Below are 17,144 nucleotides of genomic sequence, written 5' to 3' on the forward strand. Positions count from 1 at the left end.
ATATGTTTAAAAAGATCTGGTTCTATATAATCATGTTTTACGGAAGAGCTGCGTGGGGACACTAAGCCATTTGAGATGGCTTTCATGGTTTGTAAACGAGGGATGCGGAGATCATAAAAGCCACTCCAGTGACGACAACAGCCTCGGCTGATATATGTCCGTCAGAAGGACAAATTTGAGGATTACACAGTCGGTATAAAAGATAAAAGACGACCTCATCATGAGGTTGAAATCTTTGCCAGAAATTGTTTCTCTCTTATTAGTCATGTAAATTCCAACAAAAAGAAACTTTGTTTGTCAATGAGAGAACACTCTTTAACATAATGCCACAGCAAAGTGCAAAACCCACGCCTCATTGAATGAAGTTGGACCACCTCACGCTAACAACAACAATGGAGCTAAATGAGGTTATTCACTTTTCCATGGGGAACAATATAAGAAAAATCACAATCATTTCTGTATAGTGTCTGTATTATAATCCTATTCAAGTGTGTGCAAGTGCGTATTATGTGCAACATATGTAACTCTTGTATGAGAGACTATGCGCTCAATGTAAAGGACAAATGACAGAAGACTTAATGTACAGAAAAAAAAAAGTTAAGTGTAGTGGCGTAGATTGTGAATTTTCATTACTTTACAAAACATACTCTTAGACATTTAACGGGTCACCACTTTTAATCATACAGTATAATTATGTCCCACAGTGCAAACACATGTTAAGGTCAAATGTCAAGGAAAGCATAACATTTGTGTCAAAGGTTTTGCTCAGTATCAGTGTAGATGTCTTACATTTTCTGCATACTTTATGTGTATACCTGTATCAATAGATTTAATTCTAGTAAGTAAGTTAATATTGTAAGTAAATATTGTAATTGTATGGATACCAAAGTGTTAGTGGGACATTTTTTTCTTTTTAGGACATGCCCTTGGTCCGCCCTTCCATGCTGTACTGAAGCTGTGACAATTTGCATTTTCAGTATTGTTCAAGACTATTTTGGAGCCTAGTTTATTGCTTTTAAAAATTTTGAATTCTAGCTATATGTTTCCCTGAGTGTAGTCCTGCTTTGATTCCCATGTCAATGTTATTTTGTTCTTTTAGTAACATAATGTCATGTTTAAGAACTCAACAAGAAAGTGAAAGTAAATAATATATATATATATATATATATATATATATATATATATATATATATATATATATATATATATATATATATATATATATATATTAATGGGATGAATTATTTCAAACACCATATAATTTTTTTTTAATTAAAAGTATCGGTATCTGTATTAGTGATACTCACACCACCATTATTTACTTCATGCCAACAATACAAAAATCTATACCCACAGCTCTTGTTTTTGTAGATATTTGCATCTCGATCAGAATTTTACCAACAGTTTATAACTGTACAGCATTTACAGAAATTTTGTAAATGTGCAGTGATAACTCTACGCACGAAATGTATTCATTCTTGAGGTCATTTTGTAATGTGAATTACGACAATAATAATGCAGTTCATTTGGTTACCTTGAGATGGCGCTGGCGTGTTTGTGATGTGTGCAGAGAACTTCATTTAGGTTGTTTTATTTGTACATTTCTATTTTAAATTTCAAGTGATCTAGGTATCAATAAATATTACGATAATATTTATTGTGGGATGATATTCAAATTACTTAGGCAAAAACACTGTCTGAGTTTGTTAACTTATGTAGAAGAACGTGCCTGTACATACTGTAGCCTCCTAACTAAGCTTTAGTTTTAAGCAGGTCAATTCTGACTGCTCGTACTTGTAGTGTTGTGCTGGGATGAAAGCCCTGACACAATTGTCAGCTTACACTTTGGATTACTTTGTGTTCCATATCAAAGAACAAGTGATCGCTCTGCAAATATTCAGCCAGAAGCGCCGACAGAATAGCAATAGAACGTATGCTTCTATAGAGACCGCATTTCATCACTTACATGACCGAAATGCTCATCAGTGCTTCCTAGCCACTAATGTTTCAGAGAGGTTGGGAAGCCAAGATCAGTTACGTCTGAGTCCATATCACATGACATTTTCCGGAAGCTAATAGTTCAGTTCTATTGTGCAGCCATTTCTGAAGCCCACACTAATATAGACTGCTTTCCTCTGTTATTCTAAATTATGTTCTTCTTCTTTACTGGATGGAGCAGCGTACGGCCATCATCATCTAAACATTTAATAATATGGCAAAAAAATAATCATGTTGTCAAATAATTCTGTGGTTTCTGACTTCCTTCAACAGAAATACTTTCACAATTAATTCATTTGGAAGCATTTAAAATAAGACAGGCACAGAGACTTGTGATCCAAACAACAGAAGGATTCAATAAACCTGTTTAGCAGAGGCATTAAAATTAAATTAATGTGGCAGAACATGCATGATCATAAAATTTGCTGGCACTATACTATGAGCTTTATCCTGCTGATGATATCTTTCCACTTACTGTACATTTATTCCTGGCAAGGTAACTGTTTATTATAAAAATAAATTTAAGTGGTGAACAACAGACTATTGAATTCCTTGCATTCATTTAATTAACATCACACTCCATTAACGTGTCCTTTTAATGAAAAGTCTGTTTTGCACCAATGTTTGAATTTTGGATAGGAATGAGTTGCATTACAGACCTTTCGTATCTGAATGAACACCTAAGTTGCAGTCCTATTGGACTATAAGATATGGATATTATTCCATTCTAAGGAACTATGCATATTTGTTTTGTAATTGCTTATTGTACGTGTTGCATCTCATCTCCATGTTTGGCCCACTTCCGTAGGGCAGCCATCTTCGATATGTGAACAGATGCATAGTAATGACACGGTTGCAATCACTTCAAAGCTATGTTTTGCCACAGGGAAGCTTGGACAGATTCTCAGAGGAGTGAGTCATAGATTACACTGCACGCAAACTTTGACTTGGAAATCCACTTGATCGAAAAGAACATGAGTCCCCAGTGCGGACAGTCACAACACTTACCTCCAAAATCAGGCCTTAAACGGATGTCATATCCCTTCAGCAACTTGTCCACGGTAGTCTTGGCCACAGACATTCCGGTGCTTCCAGTGGAGCTGGGGGCAGAAACCACAAATGAAAAATTCATATTTATATAGTGTTTGAATGTGACTGTTTATGTTGTGGGCATTTTATACCCATGCGACTCTAGAATGAGAAATGTACATCATTGCAGCTATAACATCAAGGACCAGGGGGAAAAGTTGACCAAGTCGGGTGAGTCGACTTTAAAACCCAAACCATGTTTGTGCCATCATTTTCTACTCTGACTTTTCTTTCAGACATACACATGTGGCGTTACAATGGTGGCCAGTAGTGATCCCATCAAACACCCCCGAAAAAAAACAGGCCATCAAAAGTTTGTGATCATTTACAATTAAAAAAAAAGAGTGCCAAATATAAAGTAACATTCAATTATTGCTAAGTGGAGCTGGCATATCAGAGGAGTACTTTAACTGTTGCTGCATCTAAACATAAAACATCATGTTGTGCCCCACCTAGAGGTCAAATGGCTGATCCTGTTGTTGTGGTTAAAACAAATTGATTTAGTCGTTAGCGCACTTTCATTAAAGACAACATTAGCACTTGAAAAGAATGTAAAGTTTTGAACTTCCCAAAAAAAACTTTCACTATCCAACAATATAACCTATCACAAAAAACGGCTAGGTTTTAGTCAGTCAAGCATGAAACATGACCAGTCTGCTCGTTAAGAAGATAAAGACTAAGCAGAAGAAGATTATCAGTAAGATATTGATCTCATTGTAGTTAACTCACGGAATATTGTTAAAGCATTGTCAGTAAGTGACTTGGACTTTGTACACATGTCATGATGTAGGAGTGAACTAAATTGTAGTTAGTGTTTGTTCAAGTTAGAGTCAAATGGTAATCTCAAGTGCGCTAATGCTAAATGCAATTGCTAACCGGTTAGCAATTGCACATTTTCTTGGCGTCTAACAAATTGTATGTTTAGGAAATATTCCTAAACAGTATTCTTAATTAGGAGCTGACACTTTTAACGCAAACCAACATGAAAGGTGTAATCGACACAGCTTAATTTGGGGCTGGAAATGGAAACAATACATGGAAAATTTGAGAAAATAACATTATCGTGAAATGCACAAGAAAAAAGTAGTATCTTCCTTTAGGAGAGGTTTTGGGGAGAGTGAGAGTTGCATCTGCTCTCTACCATATCAAACATGCGCAGGCCTTCATACTACTCACTATTATGTATATTTATGTCATCTGTTCAAGCAATGAATATGCAGCTGTCTAGGATTTCATGGAAGCAGGTCATCCAAAATAGTAAATGTTCCAGTCAGGAGGGTGCATTTGCATAATCTCATGCAGGGTTACAAAAATCGCTTCACACGATGCTGTCGAGACACAGGTTCGGTTGGCCGGAACATGAAGACAGACAATCCCCGGGAGCGTCGTTTAGTCAGCACTAGCCTGACTGACATCTTCAACCCTCCTGTTTCATCGTTACTCAGGAACAGCAATACAGTCGTGGATAAATTTAAAGATCTTTAAAAAACATTAACTCAGCTTGCAAGTTTAAGTGCAACATCTCTATACCTATATGTTCTTTTTTCACGGTAGGTTCCAATACTGGTTATTAAATGGCTGATATATATAGAATTATTTTCAGGTAAAGGGAAAAGATTATCATAAAAAATTATAATAATCAATACTAACTCCATATTTTTAACATACATTCCCAAAGAAATACATTTACCAATTTTTAAAACCCACACATTCAATTACATGTACGATAGATTTTTTTAAAGGTTTTTTGTCATGTTTGACTAAAAGTGGCTCTTAACCTTGTTGGCGGAACTAAACACCACCAGTTTCAAATGTGCATTTACTGAACACTTCTTGAGTGAAAAATGAAATGTGAATTTTTTTTTTTCAAATTCCATACAAAAGTTGTTTTTTTTTTTTTTTTGCATGTTTTACTGGCTCAAATTGGCATTGCAATTCATGGAAATAGGATGCTGACCCCCATCACGTTCGGTGATACCTTTGGTAAATATTCGTTCAACCGCTTTCTTTTTTTGCTCAACATAGTTAGTATGGATTAAAATGTCAAGAAATAAATCACGCAAAGGTCTACTATGTAAGTCACACGTTGACTACTGAACAAACTTGAGTCCCCACAGCACTGATTGGACAAGTGTTTCTTGACCTCTGCAGTGAAAGCTCTGTCATAACTAAAAATAATAGATTTTTTTTTCATTACTTTGGTGACTTATTCATTTACGTGAGCACAGTGCTTCTCAATTACATTTTGCCAACCCCCCACCCCAAACTTTAGTATACCTAAACCTGTAAAAAAAAAGTTCAGGGGGCTCCCAGCATCATTAGCAAGTAACTTGTAGCCAGTAAACAGCTCCCTATATTTTCAAAATGTAAAATCAACTGAAATGGGAAAATTCAACTTTTTTTTTTCTTATGATTTAAATCAAACACTAAAAGTAAAAAAGTTGCAACCAGTGTGAAGATTGGCCAATATTAACATTTTTATACTGATGCGCTACCGACCATAAGAATTTTAGAATAAGCTGATGCAAATATTTGTAAAATTTCCAAACATCCGTCTATCCTTAACTCGACCTGTTTTACCATAAAGTGTCAGTTTGACCCGTAAGACGGGAGCGTTAACACTGGAGCCATGACCTGCAGCACTTCAAAGAAGACCAGTGCTCCAGCTAACTGGGAGGCTGTTCAATGAGATTTAGCTATAATGGGGATAGGGCGTTGGGTAAAAATACCTCCCCTCGTAGGAAGACTACAGCCGGCGGCTTAGTGAGGGGATACGCTGCTCAATTGGCTCATATAGAAAGTGCAGCTGTTCATCAAGCTGGATGCTCACACAGAACCTGTGGGTTGCCAACCCGAGGGCATCATTAAAAAGGAAGTTGAATGACACCTGACAAGATTGCCCACCTGATCCCCCCCCCTCCAACCTGGGACATATTCTAATAGAAATGTCAGAAGGTGAGAGATGATTCTTGAGGCTGTGGGAGACTGCAGACATGGAAAAGGAGCAGGCCACAAGGGACGCACAGTATATCACGGCCTTTAACAACAAAATTAATCGTCGATGGGATTGTGCATGCTGTGATGATGTTCTTTTGGGCCTTGTGTGATTCAATAGAAACTCTTTAAGGTGGAGAGGATATTTAATTAAAATCTAACACAAGTGGGGGGGATGACCAGTGAGGGTTATTCATCTTTTTGTGGTGGATTCAGCCAATCAATTGATCAATAAGTAATCTGAAAATAGACATGTTTTCTGGGGACTTTAGGCAGACAAACTGTTTTTCATACTCCCATCAATCAAATAATCAGAGTGATACAATCAAGTAATCAGCAGCCTCCTGCTAAGGTCTCCCTCTTGGGGTGCATGGCAACCTCGCACAATATTGCACGTAATTATGAATATTGCATTTTGGTATCGAGGAGGTGCACACATGGCGCGCGCGCGCCACAGCGACGTCTAATAGAGCGTATTGGAAGCAATGGCTTTAATAAGAAGGCCCGGGCACCCCTTTAATGCGATTTGTCACATCTCAGCCTCTTATTGACCGATAATCACATCAATTGGTGTGAAAGTTTTTTTTTTTTTTTTTCCGGGCGACGTTTGCTTACCTTTGAATAAAGCATGCGAAGGACAAAGCCGCCAGAGCTGAGAAAATTCCACATATTTTATCTTCTTGACGACCCAACATCTCCACAAATCCTTATTTCTAGTATCTATAATCCAACCAGTCCAGTGGTCCCTCCGGCAAATGCACAAAGTTAAAAACAGGCAATGGGAGTAGAATGTCGAGTAAGCTAGCCTACATCTACGCATGCGACGTCTTCAAGCAGGCTTCTCGCTGTCAAAAATCTTAATAATTGGCCCCCGCTATGGAAATCCGTGCAGGTCACAGAGCCCCTCGACCAACACCAACAGATCGGACATCTTGCACACACACACACAAACACACACACCAAAAAAAGAAAAAAGAAGAAAAAAAAAACAAGCGCAATTCAAAATGTCAAAAACGCGAAATGTCGAGAAACAAATAGAAAGTAGTCTCAAATCGGTGGATGAAATTTCCCGGTCCAAGTGTGCACGAGAGGCATGATTGCAGCTGCGGCGGCGGCGCTACGGGAACCAGACGTGCTGTCGTTAAACCTTTATTTCTTTCGGCTGGGAGCGGTGGACTCAAAAAAAGAAAAGCGAAATCTTCATTCCCTGCTTTCCTCTCTTGTCGCTGCTGCAGATGATGATGGAGATCAGCGCAAAGTCACTGAGGGGAAAATGCACATTGGGGAGGGGGGAAAAGCCAGTGGTAATATCTGATGCAGACGTCAGAGCAACCTATCACTGCTCTCATGGAAAGAAATGCCCCTAATATGACAACGCATGTATCAGAGATTCCCCTCCGAATGCGGCGCTATTAGAAAAGTCCACTTGCCTCCCGTGCAGCTTAAATGGCGTTTGTACACCTGACGCGGTTCACTAGTCTCCTCCTTGAACCACTGCACAAGTGACAGAGATCCAACCATCCAGAGACATAAGGCGCGCAATTATTTTTTTTCTTCACCCCCCATCTATTTTAAAAGTTCTCTGCTCTGAAATGTAAACATATTCCGAGCTGGAGGGGGGAGGGGGGGGCACCTAAGGTGAATTCCTTAGCGACAGCTTCATGCGCTCAAACGCTATTCTCTCCCGAAACCGATATACTAGCGTAGTGTGTGTGTGTGTGCGTGTGAGTGTTCTCCCACATTTGTCCACTTTTGTCACAATTACCCCCCCCCCCCCCCCCCACACACACACACACACACACAGGGTACATACATACGCGCGCATGAATCTGTGCTTTAAGCATGGCGCCCACCAGAAAAATCCGTTTGAATGACTTAATCACATTTTTACACATGAAGCACGGGTATAAACAACAAAACCTTTGTGGAAAATGCTAACAAGCAAGCTCACATCACCATTCAAGGAGCATACAAGCTTGTGTTTTATACAGGAGGAGGAGGTTTTCTTCTGGGATCGCTTTGCTGTCCAGTTGCTAAGCAACCCCATCCGGCACTGATGCAGTTGTGTTGATTCGAAGGCTATGCGCAAAGGCTCATTTAAATGAATAGACCTGCTACTGTCACCACTGGTGTCAGTGGGACAAAAGCGGACGGCAACTGATCAATCGTGTTTCCATTTTCGAGGGGGAGAAAAAAAAGGGACGGGGTCTTCACAATAAGACGTCTAGGAAATCAGACGTAACAAGGACCGCCAGCACAGCCTACTTGCGCTTCATCAGCATCCTCATCACGCGTTCATGGGTGTTTTATTTTCAAATCCAACAGATGTCATCTGTTGCTGGAGCTGCTTGATATCCATATTCAATTCTCCGTCCAGGTTCATGAGCCATTTTGTACTTGTGGATGACATAGCAGAATGAGCGAACAAAATAAGGGTGAAACTCTAAGCGTCAAGTGACTTGATAAAAGCTCAAATTTTAAGCTCCTTCATTGACAGCTACTGGTTCGCTTGAAGGGGACGTTAACCCAAAAGATTTCTTTCCATTGTGTTCCAAGAGACCCCACTAGTCTAAAAACAACAATATGACTAATAATGAGTCTATGGAATATGAATGCAGCATTAAAATCCACCTGTTACTTCCCATCTCAGGGGCGGCCATTTCCCACTGGCTGTCGCCTGAGAATGACATCACAGTTGCTCAGGGCTGTGGCAACAAGCAATCTGAATATGCAATATACACAACCTGAGCCACGATTGGTTGTTATGTGAGCTCCGATTAACTGTGATGTCACTATTTTGGAGAAAGCCCATCATTTGTGTTTGTTCCATCAAAAAAGCTGTGGTAGTTCTGACAAAAACAACATAGAACAGAAAAACATTGTCATATTTATTGTTAATTGTAATATTGAAAATATGTTTTGGAAACAAAAAAAGTATTGTTCCATTAATTATCTAATTATTTTCAGAATAAGGACCACTTATGGCCCATAGGGATCCCAGGCTGAAGTTTTGTTTTTATCAACACTGTCATTACACCAAAAATAAATGCCTTAAAATCAGTGATGTTAAGATTTATTGACCGACCAAAGCCTCAATATGATCGTCTCAAATCTTAAAAACATCTTAAAAACTTCTTGGGGGGAAAAATAACTCATATTTTGTGTTTTGTGTTTTGTGGCTTGCTATACTCACTTGTAACATTCTGTAATAAGAACTTCTCAGTTTAAGAAGTTGTTATTTCCAATACAAATTTGAAAAACACAGAGTGGAAGCAAGTGAGGGGGCACTATGGCTGCTTTGATGCATTAAGGTATACATTATACGTGATTCAAATCTGGGTAAAAGCCTGTAGTTTGATATAATGTCCCCCAAGGGAGGAGCAGTTTATGGAAGTTACTGTACATCAATACCTAGTTAGAACTACTGCACTGCATCATGCTGAGAGGTGCTTCTACTTTTGAGCCTCTTCATGTTAAACAGTAACAGTGCTTAAAGAAAGCTTGATCATGTTCATATATAACAAGGAAAACAGTCCAAGAATATATTTTTCCAAAGATTGATATATATATATATATATATATATATATACAGTGGGCCCCCATGTTATGAGATTAATACGTGCAGCGGTTGGGCTCGTAAGACGAATTCACCAAATGCAATCCAAACCTACAGTATGTTAGATAGCTAATGCATTTAGAACCTCAGGTAAAAACATCAAAATCACATATACATATAAAAAATTGGTACCAAAAGAGTATAGTAAGTGCTACGTAAATATGATATACATGTATACATTCAGAATACATCATAAATAAAAAAAAATATATAGAAATGATTTATTTACCTTTGAGTGGCGCTTGTTAAGCACATTTTCCCTAGTAAGGGTAGCCTAGGCTAGGCTAGCTTCATTTTTGTTTTTTTAATTATCTCCAGTTTATTCCATATAAATCATCTTCTCACTTCTCTCTTTAACATCACCAGCAATCTTGGAACCCATGGCTAACAGTAAAATGCACTATAATTACGGTTTTGTAACCACTCCCAATAGAACAACGCTTTACCATTCCGCCATTTTGAAACGAGTGAGACTGACCAATAGGGAACCAGCATTGTAGTGATGCGTTGCGTGGAGGAGTTAGGCAACAGAACAGAAAATGAGCGCAATTATCTAAAACCGCCTGCAGATGAAAACAAAACAACACAAATACAGCCAACCCCCTTGGGTCATGACAGTTGTTTTTGTCGCGAAGCCAGAAAAATACCGTTAAGAGGGGGCGAAAAAAACATTCCACATCACAACATAAAAAAACGTAAGCCAGGGACGCTGCAACACAGGGGTCCACTGTGTGTGTGTGTGTGTATATATATATATATATATATATATATATATATATATATGTATATATAATTTTTATGTATTTATTTATTTCTTCCTTTAGGGTAAGGCTATTATTATTAAGTAATTCCTTGTGTAGTTCATGATATATTGGAAAAATTTGTGGTGACATCTGAAGTGTGGCAGAAAACAAGATGAATCCATGCTTATGTTTGGGTGTGCGTACTGGGATATAACAGAGATTCAATCTTGTGCATGAGCCATGATCTCTCCTATACTTTGCTTCATTCACATGTTGCATAACATGTGAGTTACTGGGTCAACCTTGTACCTTTGATATAAATAGTATCACATGGTTAATGCATTGCTGCCTTCCAGTCATTCGCTTTTCCCATCGCTATTCACGGCTGTCAGTCAACCTAGTCGTCTCTAGGAAACCTAATATATTTAATTGACTTGTTAAAGGGACACTGCATCTATGATTTTGTCATGGAAACAACTTGCACACTACCAGGACATTTCGTTCAGTACACCCGCAAAGTAATATTGGAGATCCTCTGGGTCTCCTCACTGGGTTCTGTGATAACATGTGATACAATGTGATAACAAATGAACAATAAATTACACATTCCTCAAAACTGTCATAAATTTGCCACAATCTATGTGAACAAAATTTTACAATTTTCTTGATTTTCCGTTGTTTGTTTGTTTTTTTTCCTTTTTAATTTTTCAAGTTTTTCTTTTCTGGCTGACCACAGTTCTCTGCTGAGCGACTCGCTGTTTGAGACAAGCGATACCTCAGGGACAATAAAAACGCATGCGGTGAGTCACCATTGCACATTCAATCACTGCAGCAGGTGTCTCCAGACAAATACAAGCCGTCGTTTTAAAATGGATGCATAGTGACCCAAGCTGTCTTTCAAAACACAGAAAAAAAACTGTTTCCTTAACGCAGTTCTTCTCAATTATTCTTTCCTCCCAGGATAGAGAAAACATTGTGACAATAAATAAGATCATTATCAAATTCTTCATTTACATCTACAATTTTAGCATTTTTGACACTAAAAAAAAAAAAAAAGCAATGTAAATCGATGCTCAGCAAATGTCAGCTTCTTTTATGCAGGGTTTATACAGATTACAGGTTAGTCTGAAAAAGAAAAGTGGAGCAAAGTGTCTGGGGAAAAAGTCAAACTTGATTTAAACCCCAAACATTTTAACAAACTGAACCGTTTGATTGCAAACAATAAATACATTAAAAAAAATCAATGAATAATAATAAATGCAAATTGAGCTCAAGCATCAACACAGAGCACCAATCTTATACATTTTACCATGAAGAAAAAGGTATTAAAAAATTGAGCTGATTTTTTTTTTTCTAAATCTCATCTTTTTGAGACTTTTGAGTAGCACTGCACCACCTAGAGCCGTGGATGTGCAATCACACTTCACATGGCAAAAGTAAAGCCTGTTACGTTGAGTGACATGACCCCCCCCCCCCCCCACACACACACACACACACACACACACACACACTATTTGAAAAGGACCGCTTCAAAACCATTGTATTTGCATGGTTTTGACAGTTGAATGGACTTGCATTTGTATACGCATTGCCATTTTGTTTCCCCTGCTGTGGACACGAGCATTCGACATCAGTGCAGCTGTTGGACGGTGCACTTGACAAAGATGAAAAAGGTTCAAGCACAATGTATATCACGCCACTCATTGGCATGATGATGTGATCAGAGGCTTTGAACAGCTAGCGCGCAGCTCGGAGGAACTACTTCCAAGCAGGCTCCCAGCAATTGTTGCTATGCTACCGTCGAAAGCCCACTCACAGTACTGCTTGTTAAAGCCCAACCGCAATGCAATGTCGCAAATAGCAAGCATAGTTCACAGGGGTTACTCTCAAATCCCAGAATAGACAGACTGAAGTCTTTCTCTGATATCACTGCCATTTCAAATTCTAACACCACAAAAAAAAACAGATTTTCATCACATCGCATTATCATGCAATCGCAGCCAGAATGATGCATCAAATATCCCACCGATTATTGATTAAAAAAATGTCTAATACATATACTCCTCTGCATGTCTGATGGAAATTCTATTTATTATTTATGACCAGAGAGTTGAATGAATTACAACCATCTGTGACCATTAAATAGAATCATAAAATTGACAGATGCAGCGCTTCAACATTTACTACATAGTTTTCATGCTCGATTGTTCAACTCTGGACTCGGATTGCTCATAATGCCCAGTACCACTGTTCCATTGTAATTGGAAGTTAATGAGTATGTCCTGATTGACTGTGAAGAGACACGTGTCGGTCCTTGATGGAAATCGGGAAAACCGGAGCTTTATTTTTTCTTCTGAAGGATCAATAATGATGGCATGAGCAGCTTGTGCTCAGGGGATCTGGATCACACTAATCAGCCAAAGTAAAGGTTAGATGTGTCATACTGCTGTTACATGTTACAGTGGAACCAGGAAGTTAAATGTCCCTCTGGTTCTACCATTTGGATATCAACCTCAGTTTTGTCCCAGGAAAATGTCAGTTTAATGTCCCACAAAATGATCATTGGAGACTTCTGCATCCAAATTTTTTATTGTGTAAAGGCTGAAGTCCTTCATCCATATATTATTCCTATTCTTTAAGATTAATCTTCTCCTTTGTATTTTGACCACTATTTTCCCCCAATAAACTTTATTCAGATTTCAGCTGAGAATATTATTGTATTTCATGTTGGCAATTTTTTTTAAATGTTTACAAGTTCACATTTCCATCCCCAAAAACCTTATTTATTTCCAATGAAAGAATAATCAGATTATTTTGATTCCCATAAAAAATCTAAATAGTGAACTCACTTGATTCATCTTGGTAATTTCAACATTCAAAACATTCACACATACCAAAAATTTCACTTCTTAGTCAAATTTTCAGCCCCCAATTATGATATTGCCGCTCATTCACCTCTGGAACTTCATTTATTCACTAATTCACATGATTCTACTTTTAACATGCTCCGAAAAATTATGCTATTCAAGGTCTATTATTTTGCACAATCCAAAAATGTAATTTTTCACAAAAATAAAAATGTCCACTAAAAGTTCAATATTATTTCCCAGGGACACACTAAAAAACATTCTGTTCCTATTTGAACACTAAATCATTGACACATCCATTTAATCTTTGCAGTTATTTGCCTCAATTCACATGTATTAGTGAATGACATCAGGAAAACAATCAGATATCACACAAAAAAAAGTAGAATTGAGCATTGAGCCCTGCAGTGTAAATGTAGCCTTGCCGTCATTAACATTTATGTTTTAAATCACATTAAATAAAAGAAATCAGCACAATGACTTTTATGTTTGCAAGATATCGGTGCTCATGTTTTAATGTTCCAGATCAATTTACATGTATTATTATTTATAATGTATTTGTTTTCCCAGAATCAAAGGTTTCAAGAATCTCTACTAATGTGTTGCACAGTGTACAATGACCATAAATGGTATTCATTCATTCAGTTCATCAAAAATATCTCTTTATTTACATATATATTGACTTTTTTTTTCCATTCCAGGCATTTTGATGCATTTGAAGTTTTTCTTTCAGTTTCCGACTAACCTGTAACCCACATAAACGCTTTAAAAAGTAAACATTTGTTGAAAGTTTATTTATATTGCTTCTTTTTTCTTTTGTTAATGTTCCAAAAGATAGAATTTTTGGTTTTCTGGTATAATTTTTAAAGAAATATTGATATTTATAGTCACCGAGGCAAGGGGGAAGGGTGTTCAAGTGGTTTCTTTTTCCTAGATGGGCTTTGCAAAAAAAAAAAAAAAAATTGAGAAGAACTGCTCTACAATGGAGGACGACATGTGCCCTGGCTCCAAAATGAACATGAGAAAGGCACAACACTTCAGGCAAATTAGTTATATTAATAGCTAATACTAACATGAATCTGCAACTCTGGTATATTGCTTTATAGTTGACTGCTCATTGGTCAGTGAATTCCATTGAAAGAACATTTGCAGGCTGTCATATTTAAGTAGAACCCAAATACTTTATTGACAGAAATCAAATGACTTATCGATGGTTCTGCAATCGGCACCAGCAAGCCAGTGGACCTAGTGAGGATAAGCAGCTATTGAAAATGGATGGATGGATAATCAAGGGTTTGTAAAGGTCTGGGATGGGTTAATCTTCTCGACGGTTTATCAATATCAAAATCGCACCTGTGATGTATGTGCTGTCCAGTAAAGTCTTGAGTAAGTCACAACATTCCATTGTTGCCTGTAAAGGGTTTGCATGTACGTAGATGTCTATTTTTGTGCACAAGGGTTTTTCTTTGAATTACTTATCCATCCATTTTCTATAGCCACTTATCCCCATAGGTGTCGCAGGCTTGCTGGCGCCCATCTCAGCTGGCTTCAGGCAGTAGGCGGGGGACACCCTGAACTGGTTGCCAGCCAATCGCAGGGCACACAGAGACAAACGACCAATCACACGCCCAATCATACGTAAGGACAATTTAGTATGTCCAACTCACCTGCCATGCATGTTTTTGGGGAGTGGGAGGAAGCCGGAGTGCCTGGACAGAACCCACGCAGGCTAGGGGAGAACATGCAAACTCCACACAGGAAGGCTAGGTGGATTTGAACCGGGACCTTTGAATTGTGAGGCGGACGTGCTATTCACTGCGCCACCGAGCCGCCCGAATTACTTATGCAACGCTACAATTTTGATTTAGTCTTTCGGCTTCGACACTGACAAATGGGTAACTTGCGTAACATGTCATGTGATTTGCATGGAAAGAGCAAACTTTTTTTTCTTCTGCTGTCCTTGAAACGAGAATGTCAAAGCCTGACACAACAGGGCTTGGCACAGAAACAAAGAATATCAGCGCCAAAGCAAACACGAATCCCCCTCTACTTCCAGGAATATAATATGTAGTGATTCATAAATAATATCATGTGATGTAAAAATAGCACAGTAGCATCCCTTCCTTATTTCCTATTCTGCGTTCAATGTGGGATTTCGGCGCAGAAGTCCTGCGAGAAAGGGTTAATGAATTCCTCACACAGATAGATATTGCCATGGAAACAGCCGCGTGACTGCTTGCAGTCTGTATACACACAGGAGGGGGAAACAAAACAATGGTGCCAAAGGTATTTTAAAATTCAGAGAGCACAAGCTTTCCAGTGAACATAGCAGCATTTATTAAGTTTATCCCCTATATTAATTTTTACAGACCCTGAGTCGCAAAGTCTGAGGCGTCATTACCCTGCACCACTCACCCATGGCGCTTCCCTCTTCTATCTCTCATAATCTTTGAAATTCAAAGCTTGGTGACTGGCATCGGGCATGCATTTGCAAAAGCCTTGGAATTAATTAATTCAAATATAGAAGGTGCGAAGGCGCTAGATGGGAAATAATAGCTCGCTCTGTCATTTCCTTTGCAATAACAGAGCGCATGCACACTCACTCAAACACAATTTCGGCAAAGATAATTAATTTACAATATGAAACAGACCTGAGGCGATGAGCCTCATAGTTGAGCGGAAAAAAGTAGGAGAAGGCTGGCAAGTTGTTGTCCACAAAACGGACGCATGACTGCACACACCTCCACTTCTACATGCAATACTCACTCACCCCTCATCATTACACAATCCTGATTTAAAAAAAAAAAGGTGCGAGAGTGACCCCTTGGCCGTTAATTCAAGAACCTTCTTATAGTGCCATTAGGCTTGCTCCTAATAGAGAGTCAATACGAGACTCTGCCCAAATGGACACTCTGCTTGAGTCTGCAAATATGACTCCATCGGTTGGCTTACACAGCCTTCACCAATAGCACTCAGTCGCCGGAGGAAAAATAACGGTGTTTCGATTCATAAATATTTTGAGATGCATTGAAAAGCTTTTAAGAGCTCAGAGAGGACTTGGCTTGATGATGCAAGGAACTGCAGCTGGAGCCATCTTGGAGCACTCGCTGTAGTATCAACAACGACAATAAGAGGATTATTAGCGCTGCAAATGCCTCGAAACAAAAGTACATGGTCATTTAGTGTGACTTTTTTCAATGAATTTAATTACATGCATCATTACTGAAATGTTTCAGGATCGCTGATATTTTTTTGTTCTATTGGACGATAGTCCTAGTGTGCTCAATCGAGGACATCCTGACCTTTCCGATGGTGTTTCAGGTGTGTGGGTGGGATGTAATTAACGTCTTGCTCTTGATGATACAAAATGGACACATATTAATAGGCTAGATCTCAGGAAGATAAAACGTTGGAAATATAACTATTAGGGAATCTTTGAATATCTCATTAATCGATTCCATTCAGATTTTTGGGTCCATGACTTGATACAGAATCAACTTTCAAATCAACATAATGACAAATGAAGAGTCATATTGTTTTTACGTTTATTAAGTTTTAAATTGTGAGAAGAGTGCCTTTTTAAACAAAAATCGTGTGTGGACCAGAACTGCTACTCAAATCAAATCAAGTTTGTTTGAACAGCGCTGAATCACCAAAGTCTCAAAGGGCTTCACCGGTGAAAAGAAGTCATACAGAGACTTCTTTTCATCATGAATACACAACAGTATTCCCTGAACGAGGCTCCCAGAAAGGGAAGGAAAACTAAACAACCCCAAATGTGGAAAATAAGAAACCTTCAGAAGGGACCTCAGGTGGGAGGAGCCCCCTTTCAAGCTC

The 17,144-nt window shown here is 38.4% G+C and overlaps 1 protein-coding gene across 2 annotated transcripts in view; it reads right to left on the reverse strand.

The window, feature by feature from the left end:
- The window catches only part of gabrb4 (gamma-aminobutyric acid type A receptor subunit beta4), a 48,924-nt gene extending 41,631 nt beyond the window's left edge, over positions 1-7,293 (reverse strand). For both annotated transcript variants that reach the window (XM_088441182.1, XM_088441181.1), the window contains exons 1-2: positions 6,697-7,293; positions 3,007-3,098 (exon numbers count right to left, since the gene is read on the reverse strand). In XM_088441182.1, coding sequence (XP_088297308.1) covers positions 3,007-3,098; positions 6,697-6,776 — 172 coding nt within the window. In that variant the 5' untranslated portion in view covers positions 6,777-7,293. The remainder of the gene's footprint in view (positions 1-3,006; positions 3,099-6,696) is intronic.
- Positions 7,294-17,144: the final 9,851 nt, after the last annotated feature.

The sequence above is a fragment of the Hippichthys cyanospilos genome, chromosome 18, assembly GCF_059441005.1.
Source record: "Hippichthys cyanospilos isolate Australia breed blue-spotted pipefish chromosome 18, RoL_Hcya_1.0, whole genome shotgun sequence".
Classification (NCBI taxonomy): Eukaryota; Metazoa; Chordata; class Actinopteri; order Syngnathiformes; family Syngnathidae; genus Hippichthys; species Hippichthys cyanospilos.